The sequence below is a fragment of the Sorghum bicolor genome, chromosome 7, assembly GCF_000003195.3.
Source record: "Sorghum bicolor cultivar BTx623 chromosome 7, Sorghum_bicolor_NCBIv3, whole genome shotgun sequence".
In the NCBI taxonomy this organism is placed as follows: Eukaryota; Viridiplantae; Streptophyta; class Magnoliopsida; order Poales; family Poaceae; genus Sorghum; species Sorghum bicolor.
Window position 1 is genome coordinate 6,325,649 of NC_012876.2, and position 21,816 is coordinate 6,347,464.

The 21,816-nt window shown below is 39.5% G+C and overlaps 2 protein-coding genes and 1 non-coding gene across 3 annotated transcripts; 2 read left to right on the forward strand and 1 right to left on the reverse strand.

Annotated features, from left to right (window-relative positions):
* Positions 886-10,989, reverse strand: LOC8080898 (DNA polymerase I A, chloroplastic). The gene is made up of 12 exons (XM_002445101.2): positions 10,554-10,989; positions 9,173-9,902; positions 8,551-8,751; positions 7,578-8,245; positions 6,686-7,103; positions 4,718-4,813; positions 4,202-4,294; positions 3,907-4,101; positions 2,572-2,664; positions 1,923-2,135; positions 1,750-1,839; positions 886-1,575 (listed from the first exon to the last, which is right to left on the reverse strand). Exons 1-12 carry the CDS (start codon positions 10,685-10,687, stop codon positions 1,414-1,416), a joined length of 3,093 nt encoding a protein of 1,030 aa, XP_002445146.2. The 5' UTR covers positions 10,688-10,989; the 3' UTR covers positions 886-1,413.
* Positions 12,092-12,163, forward strand: TRNAW-CCA. The gene has a single exon. It is a non-coding gene; the product is annotated as a tRNA-Trp (tRNA).
* Positions 15,268-18,819, forward strand: LOC8080899 (phosphopantothenate--cysteine ligase 2). Its single transcript, XM_002443898.2, has 9 exons — positions 15,268-15,675; positions 15,833-15,947; positions 16,056-16,100; positions 16,359-16,444; positions 16,691-16,743; positions 16,849-16,908; positions 17,317-17,418; positions 18,054-18,173; positions 18,283-18,819. The coding sequence occupies exons 1-9, from the start codon at positions 15,525-15,527 to the stop codon at positions 18,514-18,516; spliced, it is 966 nt and encodes a 321-aa protein (XP_002443943.1). The 5' UTR covers positions 15,268-15,524; the 3' UTR covers positions 18,517-18,819.

The following is a 21,816-nucleotide window of genomic DNA, read 5'->3' on the forward strand; positions in this document are numbered from 1 at the left end:
GGCCAAAACAAGTGGGGGAAAAGTCGCCTTGTTCGTTTGGCTGATAAGCCATGGCAAAAAGTACCGTTGGCTGATTTGTTATGAGAGAAAAACACTGCTAAATAGTTAACAGATTCGGCTGATAAGCTCAAGCGAAGCAAAGATAAAATGATATGGAGGATTTTATTGGACCTACCTAGTCACCCAATGCAGAGCAAAGCAAAGATAATACTTGGACGTACATAGTTTTATGAGAGTGCAATGAAAAATGCATACTTTGACACATGTGATCTTGATGAAAACTATGTGCCATTCTTTGCAGCTGTCTACCTGTTGAAGAAATGGTTCAAATACCAAGATGAGGATCAAAATATGAATGCCAATATAGTTCCAACATTTTGCTAGCTAGAAGAGTGATTGGGAGAGAATAGTAGTAAGGACAAATAATTAAAATGGTATGCACCTCAAGTATTTTCAGTTTATTCATGCAATTACATGAGATTGATCGTTGGACTATAAATTTGTATGCAACATTAATACTTTCATTTTGATGCGGACAAGCATTTTTATTTTTATTCAACCAATGACACAGTAACGGCAATAGGAGAGTTTTATTTTTATTATTGTACCAGTAGCACATAGCGGCAATAGGAGAGCATGCACAAGTCAACATCACAGCACAGGACGAATATCAGTATAGCACAGTAGAGGCAACATTACAGCAGCAGCAGCACATACCAAAATAGCAGCTCTTGTATCCAAACAGGATATGAATAATTTAAGCCAGCTAACTATTAGCCAACTAACAGTCAGCTCTAGCTATTAGGTGGCTAACACCTAGCCATAGCTGATAAGAATGACTAGTTATCCCCCAATAATGCAGAGCGATGTTGAAGAACTTGTCTCTAGAAAAGGACAATGAATAGCTGATGCTAAAAAGCTAAACTGTGTTAACCCTCGACCAACATAAACACAGCATCACCACCACAGTGATGATAATTGGCCTCACTGGAACAGAACAAATCAGTAAACTAACCTAGCGCACCAGCACGCTGAACAAGTTATATTATGAACAAAACAGCATGCTTTGGCACTGCTACTTCACTCAGAGATCAAGCCACCTCGAATTCTGATATGGTCTACTGAGAAACCTATCCTCCAAGAAGTCTGGGCGCTACTACACTACTGGTGTACATCCACAACTCCAGGTGCTGGCAGCAGTCTTCCGTGTCTTTCGCTGTTCTGCTGCAGCCAAGAAATGGGCGTGTGATCCTGCCAGGACTGGGGTTACCACTTCAAACTCATGATCCTGAACCTGCAGTCTGCATGACGACCAAGTCCACCATTTTTTATCTGCAGCGTCATCAGCCTTGTGGCAGGCAAACATGTGCATATATATATAGACATTCCTCGGATGACAGCATCTGCTTCAGACTATTTGGCAGCATACCAGCTCTTTGCACACTTGGCGTCAACAGCCAGGTCGACTTTCAAAATGTTGGTTCCGTGGAAAGGTTTGGACATACATTCCACCACTATAGCCTTGGCCACCTCAGCAGATTCTGAAGGCCCTTCCAGTATCACTTCATCATGCACCTGACATGCAAACATTGCAACCGATGTTATCCCAATGATGTTATCGAATAGTTATCTGTCAGCTTCACTTCAGTTTACATCAAAGGAAATGCAAATAGTGTCTTGCCCATCTTTTAAGATGTAATAAAGTTGTCAACCAGAATGCATTTATTATAAATAAATAAAAAGACGAACCTGCAACAAGAGCCTCCAACCAAGTTCCTTAAGGCGGGCATTCCTTTCGATCTCAAGCATGGCACACATAGCAACATCTGCTGCACTTCCCTGATGATCAGAGATACCAAGTTGAAGGTCAAGTTTTAGAAGCAATGAAGCATAACCATTGAGCCACAATTAGTAATCAGTACCTGCACCGGTGCATTTATAGCAGCACGCTCAATATGACCTCGTTGACCAGGACCAAACTGAGTCAAGTTAGGAAAATGGCGTGACCGCCCAAGCAAAGTGTAGACTTCGCATTTCTCGCGTGCAAGCTTCTTCTGACTTTTTTGCCAAGCTAACACTTCTTTTCTATCTCCATACCAGAGCTTCAATGTATCCCTTGCCTCCTTAACAGAAACCTGGGCCACAACTCTGGAGCTTGTTATGACACTTTTTTTAAAAGATCTTTTGTACTGTATAGCGCACAAAACATGAAGGGAAAGACATCTTGGATACACTGCATAACAATTGAATTGACAATAACCAGTACCTAACATGCTAGAAATTTAAATAGAGAGCTAATATGCCATGTATCTCACAAATTGGCAAAAAAAAAATTGAAAGGGAGCAAAGCATCCTTGTTCCTTAGCAGCAGCACTCAGATCAAGTTATGAAAATTGCTCTAGCACGCATCTATTGTTGTCTTGCTGGGACAATTGTAGTAGAAAAAATCACTAAAGTCAACTCCAAGAAGAAATGATCAATTCCTGCATACTTCGATCAGATTGCTGACTCAAAAATCCTAGTTTGAAATGCAGATCTAGGTTGGTACTTTGGTAGCAATAAGCTTCATACCTTCCAATCCCGGGATAGCCCAAGAGCTGTCTTTCCATAAGCAATGGAAAAATTAAGCATTTTAGCTTTCCTCCTCTCAGCGCCAAAAGCATCCTAAAATGGAAACACCAAATTTAATTCAACTCCATAATTACCATTAGTATTTCTAATTTCATATATGTTTATGTGATTCTGCAAAAAACAATGCACATATATTTCCCTAATCACATAATATAGTACTCCATTCGTCCCAAAATAATTGCACTTCTCACTTTAAGAGTCGTCATATTAAAAAATGACTAGATTTATTGAAACATTATCAGCATTTGGTTCTTCTAATATGTTTGTTCCAAAAATATATTTCACTATTAATCTGATGGTACTTATTACGCAGCATTAATATTAGTATACTAGTGGCGGGTGTGCGCCTCCGCGAACGTGTGCAGCAGATATGTTGTTGGGCCTTTGTATTTGTTGGTGCAGTATTTTGGCCCAAGTAAGGAAAGTTTCAGGCATATTTTTGATGGGGAAAACTAAAAGGACAGAGGAAGTGAAGTGTCTAGAGGTAGGTGTGAGTTGGATAGAGGTCGTAACTTTTTGCACGTGATGTGCAGAGTTTGTGAGTTTAACTCCTTGAAAAGCAAGATGTGCAGTTATTTTGGGAAGAAGGGAGTGATTTGAACATCAGGGCATGAAGCATTTAGAGAACTAAAAGTACACGCAGGAAAATTCCTGCTCAATCGCAATTGATGATGAGTTTTTCAAAACAAAAAGCAATTGATAAAAAAGATGGGTGCATCTTATTTAAAATACAAACTATGCCCTTGTATATGGAATGTACAATAGTACAAGGGTACCAGCCATTGCAGCAATTTAGTACTGTTATTTAAGGTTCAATACTGAAGATGTGAGAGTTCAAAACATTTAGAGATACAAAAGTTGTTCAACAACACACGTATGCGATACAATCATGGCATTCTTAGCTCAAGCCATCGAGGAATGCCTAGTGTTAGGGTGTGTGGATCCATAGTGGCAGACTGAAATTCAAAAAAGATAAAAATTGTGGAATGGAATAGTCTATCCAATAAATATTCTGGAACGACACTACTCCATAAATGAAATAGCATTCAAAAGTTCACAAGTCCCAAAATCACAAGAATGACATACATGTATCTATGTATCATTTAAAAAAAATAGTAGACATTTGATTGAATGAACTACAAACTACTAGCACTAGGGGATTATAATTCCAACGTAACTACAATATATGTATATGAACAGTTAAAACAATTAAAAAAATAACTAAGAATTAAGAAACGCCAAATCTGTAAATAAAACTAGTAGCACTTGAAGTACCTTCAATAGCGGCACTGGAGGTTTCTCTTGACCAGGTTGAGGGTGCCACTCAAGAAGAACTTTCTTCTCATGGACAGCATCACGGATATGCTGGTACATATTCATGGCTGTCCTAGAATGGAAATCACCACCGGCCTTGAAAGCATCCAGCATGCTTTTACAATTAGTAAGGTGGGCTAAGATCCTAAGCTCCAGCTACATTAAAACATGCCTTTAATAAGAAATTAAGATGACAGGTCATTCAAGGACAAAAAATGTTGACAGGTCATTCTGGAACGAGCACTAGTTCGCACACCTGACCATAATCTGCAACAATAAGAGAATTCCCCGGAGCTGCAACAAAAGCTTGACGAATCTTATACCTATCCTTCTCAAGGGCAGGTTGGTTCTGGAAGGGACGTCCCGGAGTTTGAATAAATGATATTGAACAAAAGAATAGGGTGGTACTTTAGCTGCAAGCACTATTTAACAGATCTAAACTGTATTGCAACTAGAGTTACTTTTGGAGCTAAATATATTTATGCAGTGCCACTGGTGAATGCTGAAGCCTCAGGTTAATAATCAGCAGACATTAATCATAACCACATCCATCTTCTATGATGACTTTGTGAAGCAGCAGCATTTACATAATCGTGAACAAAAGATGTGATATCATTGATTATTTTATTGAAAAATAAATTTGTAACTACACATGTTTGTCTTTCCCTCCTCTTCTTGTACAGTGACATATCATGCACTTAATAACAAGCCAGAGATGACGATTTAAGAAGCTCCATAGAAATCCCACATAAACACAAAAGAATGTGCATACCTGTAGATTTGGTGTTCTCGCTGACAAGCGCCCTGTCTCAGTATTGATATTTAATGAACAGTGAATGCGCCCCTCCGCACATGATATACGATCTCCCTATCATGGAGTAAGGGATTTATCAGATACAGGACACATGAAATACTTCGTAGACAAATGCAGTTAGCAAAGCATAATCAGTATGCTGACAAAAGCCAGCAGAAACACCTAGTAGCAATGTCCTCAGTCATTCACATTGCATGCTTGAATGTGAGCATGAAGTATTTAAGCACCTTTAAAGCCCTCAAAGATCTCAAGGGGCACGTGTGTGTGTGCACGCGGTGGGGGCACTCAATCACAAGAACTGAGCGCAACAGTTATTTTGCTAAGAACAAAATTTGAAAACTGTATAATCCTAATAAACCAACAAAAACTCAAACTTGATGGTGCAGATAGACACTAAATTTAGCAAACCTCATGCTTCCTCTCAACAAAAGCAGAAATAAAAAAGCGAAAAAAAAATATAGCCCTAACCAAATCAGCACGTTTTCTTGATGCATCCTCACAGCACATCTCTACAACTAAAAATTATAGAAAGGACCCGTCTACCATACCCATGGTGAAGCCACAACTCCCATCCCTTTTAGCCATGATAGGCTATCCCATCAACCCATGCCCCACTCACCCATGCATGCAAAATTGTTTTAGCGAATTTAAAAAAGTCATAACTTTTAAACTGAAGATATAAATTAAATTCCGATTGCACCATTAAATTTCTCGTAACAAATCCTTCAAAACAAGATCACACATGGATATATTTAGATAAAATTTTATTAATAAATATTTATCTCTACAACTAAAAATTATGGAGAGGACCCGTCCACAACTCCCATCCCTTTGGTGGTCTTTTTTACTACGCGATGACACGCTATCCTTGAAAACAAGATCACACATGGATATATTTAAAAAAAAATTTATTAATGAATATTTATCTTATAAAGATAAAATATTTTCTTTTATTAAGTAAAGACAATATTCTAGGTTCAACAGACAATGTTCTATCTTTGTAAAGAAAATGTTATCGATTTAGAAGAATAGTATTTAGGTTTTAGGTTTATGAAACTGATATTACAATATACATAAAAATACATAAATACATGACATAGATAAAAATAATAAAAAAATCTAGAGTAAAAAGCATAAGAAAAAGAATAAAAACACAAAATGGAGAAAAATTTCAAATAATGTCAAAGGGTTACTTTTCAAATATCATAAACATATTTATAGAATATTAACATTACTAAATACATCATAGAACATCATTAAATATATTATAGAACATCACATCTATTATAGATTACATATATACAAAATGAACACCATAAGAAACATCATAGAACATCACATGTATACTACGTAAACATGACATAACACAACATAGAACACTAAATATATACTACATAAATATCACATATATATAGAAAATAAAAATAAAATTACTAAGAAAAAAATATAAAAACAAACATAATTAACAAATGATAAAAAGTGCATAGAGCAAATAAAATTAATGAATAATTTAAATAAGGATAAAAATAAGATTAAAAGGAAATAAAATATAAAATAAGAATTTCAAGAAAAATAGAAAATCTGAAAAGAAAAAAGAAAAACAAATAGAAGCAAGGAAGAACAATAAAAATAAAACCAAAAGAAAAAGAAAATAAAATTAAAACAAGAAAAGAATAAGGAAAGGACAGAAAATAAAATAAAATCGAAAAACAAAAACTGAAAAGAAATGAAAAAGGAAGAATATAGACAGAAAAAACAAAATAATAAAATAACAATGAACCCGTAACAACATACGGGCATTAACCTAGTAACACAAAGATTTTGTGCCGTGAGCATACATAACATCAGCAAGATCCAATTTGCATTGCAGCAAATGCCAGGCAAACTGTCTCAAGGTAGGAATAATAACAAGATCAGCTAGCTAACCTGCAAAGGAAGAATGAAATTGGATATCAATGAATCAATAGAACATATTTCACATAAAGCTGCAATTGCATGGCATGCTTCTTTTCCATTCTTTCCTCCACCGAACGCTTCATATGCTGTTCCATAAGAGGAATCTCCATCTGGGTTTTCTGAACCGCTTGAATCTTCATCATCCTCTTGGATATCACCCATTGTGTAAATATATTCTGTAGGTATTTTACCAGCCAAACTTCTCAATGCATCTCCACTGGCTGATGGCCAGCCACTCGGGGTGAACATATCAGTTTTCAGATCTTCAACAATACTGCAAAGTTTGATAGTACGATACTTTGACGTCTTCTTGCCCTCTGTAGCAACATTTTCTTCATTTAGCACTTTAAAAGTTTTACTCTGTGGCCAAGTTTCACCAGATTTGTGTCTGTTACAAAGGCAACAAAGTTTAACTCTTTTAGGAATTGTACGGAAACAATTTGAAAGAAAGCTTGAGTTTCCAGTTTCCTTGGATATATGCACAATCAAATTACTAGAAGATACAAAAGAAAACCAAGAACATTAAATTCACTTCTGCCTAGGATATTACATACACAAAATGCTAAGCAGACAAAAGGAAAATGGAAAATTTAGTTTCCATTTCCCATTTTGGCTCTTGCTTATAAAAGATAAAAGTAAATTCTTATCAAGTTAGGGCTTTGGGTCATGTGTCCCATTGTGCATGACACCATGACTTGCGGTCAAACTAATGTCTTCTACACCAAACCACTACCATAATTGCTGGCGCCCTTCCATAAAGATCCAAACATGAAGTGCACTGAGGAAGATACCACAGTGAAAAGGTATATCGAAACAGAGAAGGCTTTCAAACCTTAGTAAAGAAATCAGTGAAAGGCAATACCTATTTTCAATGCCACCAAAGAGAAGTTGGCGAATTTGAGTATCGCTATTCACATTCATGTACTTGGCATCAGGACAATATTTAGATGCCCATTTCCGAAACTTATCTGCAGCTAGTTCCCGTTCAGCAATAGCAGCCTTTTCTATCTCTGAAAGATAACCACGGTCAACAAGCATGCCCTCTGTTTCCATCTTCACAAGTAGGGCACCGAAGGGACACCAATACTGTTCATAGAAATCGTACATAGTGCCCCTAGGACAACCATCCAAGACCCATCTCCTTGTTTCAAGTTTTCTTTTTAAGCTCTCATAAAGTCTCAGTGTGCTCATTGAATCCAGAGAAGAATAACAAATCCATAACTCTCTGTCTTCCCTTTGTAACTCTTTGACTGGATCAATAGATACAACTTTCCCTTCAGATCCATCTTTTCTAACTTTTTTCCTGCCGAAGATGGTTTTCATTGATATCTTTCCAGGTTTAGGTAAATCCTCTGGAACAGTATCCATGACTCTACGGTCATTTGTAAGTCCTTCAAGTGAATACCCACCATCAATTTTTCTTGATGAATCCCAAAGGCGTGCAAGATGCATTGTATCAGCACGAAACCCAGCAACTTTGATTCCATAATTCTCAATGACATGGTTATCAAAACTATAGTTATGCCAAACCTACATGATGAAGGGAACATGAATGTTGACTTCAGAAAATTCAAGGAAAACAAAGCTAAAAGTAGTTCACATGCGATTCATTTGGTATTAACCAGGTATGATTTTGCCAATACAAAGCTTGCAATTTTGTCATGTTGATGATCTCATGAAACTGACAAGGATAAAATAGTGAAGTACATCCAATTTGTTTCAAGTTTGTAAGAGTAAATAGAGCAGTGAGAAAAGAAGTGCCAAGTACAACTTCAACTAACATAGAAGGAAAAAAAATAGCCATGAAACTGATCCACATAGGAAAATTATTGCACCTTCTTGATGGATGGATCTTCAAAGAAAGGAGCAAACTCCATCAGGACACCCCTTCCACCATCTAGAACATCAACCCAAATGCAAGTTTTGCCATTTCCAAAGTCAGCTGCCTGTACATCAGAATTTGCTGAATAGATGCTAAAGCATATTACTTCTCCATGACCAACTGGTGTCTCTTCTTTGGCTTCAATATTTGCTACCTACAGAAACATTATACTCAAATAACTACAGTGGAGTTCACTTTTGAGCATTGCAAGTAGGCAATGAGCATATTAGCTCATGAAACTAGTGAAGCTGATGACTTGCATTGCCTATGACAGGTTTTGATACATTAATGAGGAACATATACCAAACACATGGGTCAGCATACAGAGCCCAAGGATTTACAATCTATCATCATCAGAAGTTTTTTGTGACAACTATGAAATTGGAACAAACACGGAAGTAATTCATGACAGATGACAACTCAAAGTAAAAAGAGATCACTCAGCTAAACCTAATACTTAAAAAAAAATGGAACATTTTGTGTCTTTGTGAAACAAATGGTTTGCTTAGATGAATAAGGATGGACAAGCTAACCACTCTATAGGAGCAAATAAATCAAGCAGGGTTCCTTTTTACCTCTGTGTCACATGCATGAATAAAACTCTTGTACTTTGTAGTGAGCAGTTTAACAATGCTCCTAGCTGACTCAATATTGTCAACTACCAAAACTTTGTCGTAGATGCTAGCAAGTGCCTTCCGTGCTTTCAAAGATTCCTCAGAGAAGACTGCTTTAGTTGGCAAAGGTGAAACCACTTTTTTTACTACAAGTTTCTTCTCCTTTTTGTCATCACCATCATGAACTTTATCATCTAGCTCCAAAATTACCTCTGTATTAGCTTTATCAAGCAAAGGATCCTCCGCTGGTGAATAGTCACGCCAAGGAATCTCCACCTTAGAGGCTCTAGGCATGCTCAAACACTTGGCGCTATTATTAACAACACTTATCGGAGCTGGCACTGATTGCACAGGCTGATTTACCATCCTATGCCTGACCAGTTCTTGACTATTACCATGTCTATTTACAATTGAATTGGATGATACACGTTCTCTCAGATTCTGCAAGTAAGGGTAGTTCAAACCCCTGCGATCTTCAGAGAGTTCATTTTGTACATTTCCAGCCCATAGAGTGGTGCTTCCCTTGTAGATATTATTTGTGACATTGTTGGCAGTTCTGAGATAGAACAGCCTCCGGCTCTCTTGAACCCATTCTTGTGCAATATTTCGCACGTTTAAGTTGGGATAGAACCCAAGCTTGGAACCACTGCTTCCTCGAACTGCCATATCTGAACTATGAGAATAGTCCTGCCTGTCAGTCAAAAACAATTACCAGAGTTAGAAAGCACTAAGCAACGTGAAATTACGAAGTCACTGAAAAATGTCTGAAGGGGGACATTTCAGAGAGTGAGAATAGATTCCAAGGTACAATGACAAGCTTAAGCCTAAGTGTACCATTATTAGGTGGTAGCGCACAGACAGGTCAGAACAGAACAATCATGGGACAAAAGGATGTGACACGGTGTTTCCTTGCCTAACACAGCAAACAGCGTGTCATGTGATTAATTTGCAGAGACTGTATTTACAATGGCCAAGACATGGGGTTATTTACGCCCTGTTGGCTTGACTGAAAAAGAACATAGCTCCCGGACACAGTCTAAATCACGGCGGCAGGCGCAAATCCACCTGGTCACTCTGCGCTGCCTAGAACAGCACAAGCATAAGCATCATTCCCGCCCCGACACAGGCACACAGCTAAGCACCGCCTACAGAACGCCCACTTCACATAATCCGAAGACCGAAGAGGACACTTCAACGGCCTACGGAGGCCACAACGAACAACAACGAATGACTCAACACGAAACAAGAGTGATGCGGCGCCACGGCGACTACCTCCTGCATCCGGAAACAACAACGAATGACTCAACACGAAACAAGAGCGATGCGGCGCCACGGCGACTACCTCCTGCATCCGGAAATCGCCGGTGGCGGCGAGGCGCGGCGGCGCAGGAAGAAGGGCGACGACGACGACAGCCACGGGGGCGCCGAGCCGTGGCGCCGCAGCAGTGGCCCCGGCGTCACCTGCGCCACCACCATCGACGCAAAAACGGACCGCCTCAGGTTGGTCCTCCGCGCAGCGCCGCCGGCGCCGGTCAAGCAGAAACCGAGGCCGCAGCGGGGCGCCGCCGTCTTCTGGCGGCGCGGGGCGAGGGCGCGGGCGGGAGAGCGAGCAGGTGGTGGGGAACGCTCGTCCGCGGCGCGGCCTAGCGGGAGGATGCCGGCGAGAGCATTAGGGCGTCGGCGTGATGCGGGGAGCCGCCGATTGTGGAGACTGGAGACCTGGGGCTGGGGAGTGCAGGCGGTGGCGGTGGCGGGGGCGGGGGCGGAGGAGGGGAGGCCAGCGGGGTTTGGGCCTTGGGGGAGACGAGGAAAGGGGAACCAGGGTTTAAGCGGCTGCTGTCTATGCGCCCTGCTGACCAGCGACAGCGAACCGGCGAACCGGCGAAATCCGTCTCCGTGGTTGGAAAACGAAATCCGCATCGTCCGGTGCGGAGGCGTACTATTGCTGTAGCGCGAATGATCGGTCATCCGGATTATGATCTTGTCTCGACTCTCGAGACGTACTCACGTGATCTTTTTGAATTTTGTTTGTATTTGATAATTATTATTTAACTATAGATTAATTAGGTTTAAAAATTCATCTCACAAATTATAGATAAATTAGTTATTTTTTATTTATATTTAATGCTCTATATATGTGCCGCAAAATTTGATGTAACGAGAAATCTTAAAAAGTTTTTAAATTTTAGGGTTTAAGTCCAACAGGAGCAAAAATCGCAGCTCTATCTATACAACTTGATTATAAAATGAAGCGCTATGTGTAACTCAATGAAATCCTCTTTGATAGGATTTTGGTTGTACTTCTCCACTGACAATTTAGACAATTTAATCAAAAGCTTAGTTAGTTCATGATTGGATAATATTTGTTAAATATAGATAAAAAATAACTAATTACATAATTTGACTGTAATTTACGAGAACAATCTTTTAAGCAGTTAGTCCATGATTGGATAATATTTGTCAAATACAAACGAAGTGTAACAGTGTTTGTTTTGCAAAAATTTAGAATTAAACAAGGCCTTAGCATCAAAAGAGGACCAGAAATGTTAGTAGTGAAGGTCTTAGGGTACGTGCAACAGAACTTGTGTTTTGAGCCCAACTATAATTCTATTCTGATGAAATACCTATATGATGAAGCCGACTGCTTTGAAGGAAATTTCATTGTTAGAATAATCAGGTCGAAAGAACACGTATGTATAGTCGGTGCTTATCTAGGCAAGGCATTTCATCTTATATATGGTACCTATATGCCGGTCTTGCAGGTTCGAAACGCATGAGATATAAGAATTATATATACCTTTTCAAAAAAAAAGGTATATGAATTATATACTGTATTATAGCACGAATATATATATGACGATTCGCAGCTCAACAAAAGCCGGATCCGTGGCGCAATGGTAGCGCGTCTGACTCCAGATCAGAAGGTTGCGTGTTCGATTCACGTCGGGTTCAAACTCCCGATCCAAGTCCGGAATTTTTTTTCCTTTTTTTTTTTGCAGAGTTCTACAATTCCTTTGTCTTACGCAGTACTGAGTACGTTTCAACCCCTTTTTTTAATAGGGTTCTACAATTCCTTCGTCGCTTACGTTTGAATTTTTTTTTTATGCAGGCTCTACGATGCCTTCCTTCGTGACGCTACAAAAATTTTTCCCCATTTTCCAGTCTCTATACAATTCCTTTGCCACTTTGGTCCATATATCTTTTTTTCCAGGTTCTATAATTCTTTCCCTACTTTCTTTTTTTAAGATAATAGAGGACTTTCAGCTTTAGACCTCTTCGACAAAAAGGTTCCGGTCCAACAAAATCTATACCTATCTATAAAGAGCCAAAATTTCATTGTGCCAAAAAAAATTTTGTCCGCCACCATGTCCGAGCCAAAAGAGAATAGAAAGAAATACAAAGTTCAAGATGTAAAGATACAAAAGAGAGAAGAAATCAGATGACGTTAATAATTTTTAAAATAAATTGGGGTTTTAATACAAAATGTCCAAATTCAAGTGGGCTTTTTTTCACTTGGCCTTTCGTTAGTACCAAGCCTATGCAAGCATTTTTTATTTTTTTCCATTTTTCTCTTTTTTTATAAAAAACAGAGATTTTAAAAAAATCACCAAAAAAAAATTAAACCAGTTTTGTTAGATTTATAAAAATGTCATCTTTGTAAAGATCCCACACAAAAGAGTCCAAAACCTCATTTATAAAAGACATACTAGAAACAGTTGTACTTTTTCTGCCAGCTAACAGTGTTTTTCTCTCATAATAAATCAGTCATAAGTAATTTCAGTCATGATTTTTCAGACCAGCGAACAGGAGACATTAAGAGGACTAGAACTAAGACCTTGTTTACTTCCAAATTTTTTTGCAAAATATGAATAGTGACATTTTCGTTTGTATTTGACAAATATTGTCCAATTATAGACTAACTAGGGTCAAAAGATCCGTCTCGTCAATTTCGACCAAACTATGCAATTAGTTTTTATTTTCGTCTATATTTAATACTCCATGCATGCATCTAAATATTCGATGTGATGGGAAATCTGAAAAATTTTGCAAAATTTTTTGGGAAGTAAACAAGGCCCATTTCTGGTACCGTTGTATGTGTTCGACATACAATTTAAAAACAACGAAGGGTATTGGAATTTTAACTCTATGGGCACTCCCAATGCAGAAATCATTATAATACAGAAATCACAGGTATTGTGGCATTTTCGTTTTATTTGACAATTAGTGTCCAATTATGGACTAATTAGGCTCAAAAGATTCGTCTCACAAATAATCCTCTAAATGTTGTTTTAGTTTTGCAAATAGTATATATTTACTACTTCATGCATGTGTCCAAACACGTGATGTAATGGATGAAAAAATCTCTTGGAACCAAACATGCCCTACTATACTGTCACCTAAGAGTTTTGCTGATGTTACAAGATAGTTATAAAGAGAGAGAGCAAAAATAGAAACCTGATCTAAGTTAGAAACCATGCTACACGAGAACCAAAACATTCATAGATGTGATTCGTGGCGAATGGAGAGAGAATGCGTATGATTGAATAGAACATTATTCTGTAGAAACTATCCATTAGGCCAGTCTCAATGGGGTTTCATCGGAGTTTTAGAAGAGAGGTGATTTGAGTTTTACGGGAGTAAAGAAAGTTTCGTGAGGATGAAACTCTTCTACACTATTTTCCCAAAATATGGATATAAGGACAGCTTTAGGCCAATCTCAATGAGGTTTTATTAGAGTTTCATGTCAGCCTGGGCGTTTTGTTCTTCGGTTCGGTTTGGTTCGTTTCTTCGATTTTTAACACAAATTCGGTTCTCTACAAATAGGAACTGATCGATTCTTTGCAAATTTTGGAACCGAGCAAAATCGGTTTCGGTTAATTCGGTTTGGTTTTGGTTCCGACCGAACTAACCGAAAATTTACACAAACATAAAAAAAGAATAGAAAAATAGGAAAAAGATTTTTTAAAAAGCAAGATGCCGTTATTTTAAAAAATATGAGGATGTGAGGCTATGTGGTAGTGTCATTCACTTTTTATATCTAGGGTTAAAGTGGTATTAGACCTATGTTGTAAGGTTTATTGGGCTTGTTTTGTGAATTTCGGTTCTTTTGGTTCTTTCGGTTAACTAGGAACCGAATTTTGGTCGGTTAGTTCGATTTCTAAGAACCGAACAACTAACCGAAATTTTCAGTTTCGGTTATTTCGGTTTCGGTTTTGGTTCTCGGTTATTTTTTCCCAGACTGAGTTTCGTGTATATTAAATATGCTAATGTGATATTATATTAATGAAGAGAGATGATAAGAATTTTATAGGAGTAGAGGAAATTTCATAGGGATGAAACACTTATACACTGTTTACAAAATATGGATATATCAGAAACCACGAAACTCTGAGAATGGCCCTTAGGATCACTGAGGGTCTGAGACTGCCGTGACCAATTGTCTTCCTCAAAATCTGATCCGGTATCCACTCCTCAAATTGAAATGCCTAGGAATTGGTCCTTCACACCCACGAGGCTTGACAAAAAAAATGTGAGTCTTCGACTTTCTTGCTAACCTGTCTTAAAGTATTATTTCTGAGATATTTATTTTAGAGTAAATTTTGTCACAAGCCATCCTGATTGCACATGTTCCGTAGGTCTAAGTTTTGAATTCTCGTCCCTCCTTGTTCCTTTGGCTAACACATGGAAATGAAATGCCCCATCTAACACATGATAAAAACGAGTTGACTAAACCTACCTACCTCTACATGACAAGAATTTTCCTTTCAACTACCTAAGGCCTTGTTTAGTTCGCAAAAATTTTCAAAATTTCCTGTCACATCTAATCTTTGGTTGCATGTATGGAGCATTAAATATAGACGAAAATAAAAACTAATTGCACAGTTTACCTGTAATTTGTGAGATTAATCTTTTGAGCCTAGTTATTTCATAATTGGACTATGTTTGTCAAATAAAAACGAAAATGATACGGTAGCCGAAAACTAAAATTTTTGCGAACAAACAAGGCCTAACTTCTCTACTTACGTTTTCAAATATCCTTTTTCTTCTTTCCAAGTTCGAGGTTCTCTACATCGATCGTCACTTTGACCCGGATTGTGATCACGTTTCAAATTAACTTTTCCACCATCCACCAGCTCCAGAATCTCCACCGCCGCAAACACAAGAATCGATTCCAAAAGCCTTCGTCCTGCTGCCTAATTAATGCAGTCCCGTCGCGCTCACGCTCATTTTCCTCCTTAAATTTTCCGCACCAAATTCTCTCGTGGGGCGCAGAAAACACAAGCCAAAGATCAGAAGAGAGCACGCGGAGGTCATGGCGGTGGATCCAAGCGCCGCCGCGCAGGCGGAGGCCGCGGCGCGCCGGATCGAGGAGGCGGAGGCCTTCTTCCGCGCCGCGCCGCCGCTCCGCGACCGCGACCGCCTCGCCGCCAGCCTCGCCGACTTCGTCGCCCGCCACGCCGCCGGCAAGTGATCCCCGACCCCCCGCGCTTCTTCTCTCCCTCCCTGCCCTCGTCTCTTGTCCGGCTCCGGGTTTGGTGGCTGTGGGCTGAAAGGGAAATGAGTTCAGATTTCTGATGCGATGATCCTGTACCCCACCCCCTGATCGATCGCGTGCTGCAGGGAGCGGCGGAGTGGTGTGCATCACCTCCGGCGGCACTACGGTGCCCCTGGAGCAGCGTTGCGTGCGCTTCATCGACAATTTTAGCTCCGGCCAGCGCGGTGCCGCATCCACCGAGTACGCAGACAAATCGCACACTCTTCTGCTTTTTTACTGCTCTGCTTGCTCATGCTGTTATGGTTGGTCCGTTCAATTTTTGGTTAAATGGGGATCGGTTCAATGCAGGTATTTTCTCAAGGCCGGCTACCCTGTCATCTTCATCCATCGCCGGTAAGTCCTGTAAACCAGACAACTTCTGTTCAGCATAGTTGGGTTGGAGTTGAAGTAGCTACATGTTCAAAATTTTAACTGAAATTGTCGGTGTAGTTCTGTTTGGTGTAGCTAGGCTCGGCTTGTAAGCCCTCAGGACTAAATATCACAGGATGTTCGGTGTAGTTAGCCAAAATAATATTCTCTGCAAGTTGTTTTTGTTCAGTTCTGAATGCCAAAATAAGACAGAAGTTGTGAGTGACACCGACCTCTTTGCAGTGGGAGCAAGCAACCTTACTGTAGGTTTCTTCCAGAGGATTCCTTTCTCGATCTTTTTGAGCTCGGTGAAGACTCGGAGATCCAAGGTTTGGTGACTGTAATCCTGAATTATGTATGTCATGCAAACTAACCCAAAATCTGTTTGGTCCGGCAGCTCCTTACTTGTATGGTTTTATTTATGTTGATTGCCTTTTTATTTCTTTGTTTATCTCCTTTCTTTGAATGTTCAACCTTCTCAACTCATTCATTTACTGTAATTTCAAGTAATGTTCAAATTAGTATATGCATTCTACTTTTGAAACATTTGTTTGTATCTTTGTTATGCATCTCAGTTCCACAGTCGCATTCCTCGGTGGTAAAGGCAGCAATTAGCAATTACCGGAAGGTATATTATGTGCCTCTATTTATATGTCGGCTCTCTCTTGTGAAGCATTAGCTGCAAATCAGATTGATATGGGACCATGGCTGTCTCTTGTATTCACTATGACAGGCAATTGATGAAGGCCTTCTTCTCAAACTCCCTTTCACAACAATTTTTGAGTACCTTCAGGTATTGCACTCCTGTTATTTTCCAGTGTATATTGAAAATAAATAATGTTTTGCTCACAGTGTCAATGTCACATGTCTAACGTTATTGTTCATATTGCATTTTGTACCCTGCTGTTTAGGACACTAGAATATTATGTATATGTTCTTTGACATTGTTAAAAATTTAAGCGTAGTTTGGCACCAGAACCTTTTCTCAGGTTACTTACTTTGATGTTAAGACCAGGCCAACCATTAGCAAGTATCACAAACATTCCCATATGTCATTCATTTGCTATTATATGTAATACTATTTTAGATACTAAAAGGTTTGTTGAGGTGTATGATAGCTTTTAACCTGGTGAGTGATGAAAGATGTTAGAGCTATACTAATGTAGAATCTGATATGCCTGTTCTTTCCTGTTGCTGACAGTTACTACAAATGGTAGCTATTTCTATGAATTGCTTGGGGCACCGTGGAATGTTTTATCTTGCTGCTGCAGTTTCCGACTTCTATGTTCCATGGGAAACTATGGTAAGTTCTATCTTCAGATAATTGTCTTCATATGTTTGTCATATTTGACCAAACCAAGCAACTGCATACTTAAGCAGTTATTATTGCATACCGGATCATCATTTTGTCAGTATAGTCATTGTGCATTGTAGTTAGTAATCCATGATTGTTTTATTTGGCTTCCTCATCAATAGAAGGAAAATCTCAGTTACTTGATTCATGGAAACAAGATTTTTTATGTAGAGGAAGCTATTTGAAAGCAGCTGTTCTTAGTTATGTAGTTAATGCTATGCACCATTAACCTTCAAATAAAAAAGAGTTCATGTATGCTGTGATGTTACTTGATCCTTCTAAAATAGATCGCGTCCCTCGTTAAGCTTGTGTCTAACAAGGAAAACATGAAACCCAGCAACTATAAGGGTAATATGTTTTCTTCTGGTAACTGAATTCCTACAGAATCCTTCTTTTTCCCAGACACTTTTGAAAGCCACATCCTGCACACTAGTAGCTACAAGCATAGGGTACACTATATATGGTGGTGGTGCTGTGTGTGCATTGTTTTTAGTGGTTATGGAGAGCTGTCTGATGAACTTCAATTAAACATCCATAATGTTCTGCTACTGTTCCGCATTCCTCCCTGACAAATGTTTTTGCAGGCTAAACATAAAATTCAGTCAGCAAGTGGCCCTTTGAACATGCAACTCAACCAAGCCCCTAAGATGCTTTTCATCCTCCGGAAAAAATGGGCTCCTGCTGCATTTTGTGTATCCTTCAAGGTTAGCTCTATAACTTTCCCCCCTCTTTTCTCTAATTCTTCAGTAAATATGTGTTGCCTTTCCTGTCTAAATCTGACTTAGCAATCATTCATAATGCCTGGCACTGCAGCTCGAAACAGATCCTAATATTCTCCTACAGAAGGCAGAAATGGCTTTGGAAAAGTATGGTATGAACGTTGTGGTGGCAAATGAACTTGCAAACTACAAAGATGTAGTAGTGATGGTCACAAGCAGCAGGAGGACGACCGTGAGCAGGAGCAGCAAGGAGGAAGACCTGGAACTGCAGCTAACTGATCTCCTGGTGAAGATGCACTCCGAGCACATTGCACAGCCCAATTTGTAGGACCGTTGAGAGAGCGAACGAGATGGTCACATCAGACATGGTGGCGAGTCCACCTGGTTCGTCATCAGATGCCCATCAATGTGCTGCAGCAGATTAATACCAAAGTTATAACCCACGCCAATACCTGTAAGTTTTTTAACATAACCTAGCTAAAGCAGGTGATGTGATGCACTGTTCATGTGGCGAAGCCGCGCCATCCTAGCTAATTAGCTATCGGCTTTTTAATAAACTTGCTGCTATTGAGTCAAACTGTTATGGTAGAATCGCCAATTGGATGAATCATTTTTTTTTTGAAGGCTGAAATCCATTTCGATCAAACTAACCAGTAGACCTCAAAACGACCCTGTTCGGCTGGCTGAAAAATGGCAAATGCTGATACTGATTTTTTTTTTAGAGAAAAACACTGTTATTTCGCTGAGACGGTTTGGCTGATAAGTTCAAGCAAACATGGCATTATCGACTCACTCTGTTCCTGGACCTATGTCACTTGTCACTTGTCAGTGATGAATGCTCTAAAGCGAGTCAATAGACATAAGTGGACTCTTTCGCCCCTGTTTCTTCCTTGCAATCAAAGTATCTTAAGAGATGCGGCTCAATGGTCAATGTCAATGCACAGATAAACAACACCATCAGGTTTTTATTGGACACGAGACCCTCAACCTCAATCACTCGTCTCTGCTGTGCTAGTGAATTTTAGTTTCATCTGAATGCTCACCTTTGTAGTGCGTGAAGAACCTTATATCAGTCAAAATGCACTTGGCAATCAAAGCAATATTGAAAATGATCGTCTTCTTGCTTCTTGGGAAAATATTGGGCACTCTTGGTGTAATCATGAAAAGCTACTTAAAATGCATACTTAGAAGTTAAAGAAAATGAAATATGGCAAATTCCATAGTGCATCAACAGATGTAGTTTATCTTCCATAGTTTTGCCTTCTACTACACATGCATCTAATTTTTTGTCATTTTGATAATAACTTTTTAGGGACGAGTTTGCAGTGGGCTTTTTAGAGTTTTGAGAGGTGGTTTTCACTGTTTTTTTTTTCTTTTCTGCCACAGATGGAGCCTGACCCCTTTTTGCCTGCACTAGCCGGTGCCCTATACGATGTGCCGAATGATGTAAAGAGAAAAATCACTAGAACTTTAGGAAATTACAAACACATAATAAATTGATGCAACGTGTCAACGTCTCATATGAACTATAAACTCTTGTATCGGCAAATGTTAGTTCTAAGAGGCTCAAAGATAAGCAGTGAATTTCTCTTTTGTTTCAGTCATGCAAGCGGTATCCTTGATGGCTCGAAACCATTATCTGAACTGGTTTTTGTTTGGATGCGGTGGCTCCAAAGAGCAAGGATGGATAATGATTTTCCTTGCTAGGTTGCTCTATTAACCGGAATGGACAAACCACCTGTAGTAGTGAAATATAATGAAATTTTGCACGAGCCGGAAGTGAAACAGACTGAAATTGTATGCAGGGTATGTTTTCAATATTGAAGACAACATTTTCCTTTATATATATATATATATATATATATATATATATATATATATATATATATATATATATATATGCAACTTTACGGTAGTGTAGTCCAAAAATAAAGGCTATCCATTTATTTGATAGTACTCCCTCCATTATCTTTTATAAGACACAGTCTCTCAAATTACACTTGATAATTTATTTATCTTAGATTATATTGTTTATACTTATAAAACTTAAGATAATTAGATAGTACATTTAATTACAAGTATCAAGTTTGTAATTACAATTGTTGGTTAAATATTTTGAACTTTGAATCTTGCCGCGGGTGTGTGCCTTGTAAAAGAGAATAGGGGAGTAAAAGCTTACTAGTGCTGGAACACATATGGATCGAACAGTTTAGACCATTATATGGTTTCTCACATTCTAGTTAAAATGATCTATACTTCCCCTCAGGCTCCGTGAAAATTGGAGCGAGACCTAGAGCCCTCCCCTCACTGGTCTTCTCCTTCACCACCCTAAGGGACGTGGTGGTTGCTGAGACTTTCTGACTTGACGCGCTCTTTGGGGGGAGGGGTGCCCCCCAAGCTTAGCCATGGATGGCGCCAGACCACCTCTGATGTTGTTCGGTGTCTCCTACTACTCTTCAACCCAGTAAGCTTCGCCCTGCTCCTTCTTCCTTGCTATGGCTCTCCTTAGGCTGTCCTTATCGCCGGGTTTCCGAGTTCAAGATGAGATTAGGGCGACTCCGGGGGTCCTAGTGTCTTCTTCTCGGGATGATTTCTTTCTCTTGGTAGTTACTTTCGGCCACTGCAGATTCCATCTCACTGAGTTCTCGGTTGGCCTGATTCTCTAGGCCACCATTGGCGGCTCTGCAACTTGTTTCAAGGTTGCCTTGCTTAGTGACCGTGTGTTCAAGTTCTCGGTCGCTTCAAAGGAAGTCGGCTTGTTCATTCGCGCCTCTTTGCTTTTGAATGTGATCTCTACAAGGTGTCCTTCCATCTTTGTGGCAATAGAGGGCCTAACTGGCGCCATGAATATGAGATTATTTTGCATGAAGAATAGAGTTCTTGGCATCCTTCCTCCAACAACAGTTAGGCCAAGCCTTCTCATGCGGCTGTGGTTCGCTCTCATCCCGCTCAACCTCCTCTTTCTGGTTGTGTCCTTTCTTTTTATGACTTATAAGCCATGCGAGCATCGGTGCAGGGCTTGCCGGGTTCTCTCATCCAGTTTTGTCAAAAACTGGGATAGGTCGAGCATCAATACTCTCATACACGCTAAGAGTAGTCGCAGGTCCTTGCTTTTTATGACTTTTCAAGCCATGCGAGCATTGACGCAAGGTTAGCCGGGTTCTCTCACCCAGTATTGTCAGAGGCTGGGATAGGTCGAGCACCAGTACTCTCATCCGTGCTAGGAGTAGTCGCGGGTCCTTGCTCTTTATGACTTATCAAGTCATGCGAGCATCGGCGCAAGGTTAGCTGGTGTCTCTCATCCAATCTTGCCAAAGGCTAGGATAGGTCGAGCTTTATTTCTCTCTTCCGCGCTAGGATTAGTCATGGGATAGGGTGAAAATCGGCCTTCGTGACCTTACTCTCATCCGGGTTGAATAACGCGGAATAGTTCGAGCCGCGGCGCTAGATGGGTCGTCAGCTTTGCTCTCATCTGGAGCTGAATAATGCATGTTTATGACTTCAAGTAAAATAAGGCCGTACTAGCCGGATTCTTATATAAAATACCTTCTTTATTAGAAACGGAACAATCTCTATGAATCCGTCTAGGATAACAAATCGCTCCTCAATCGTCTCTACTGATATAAAG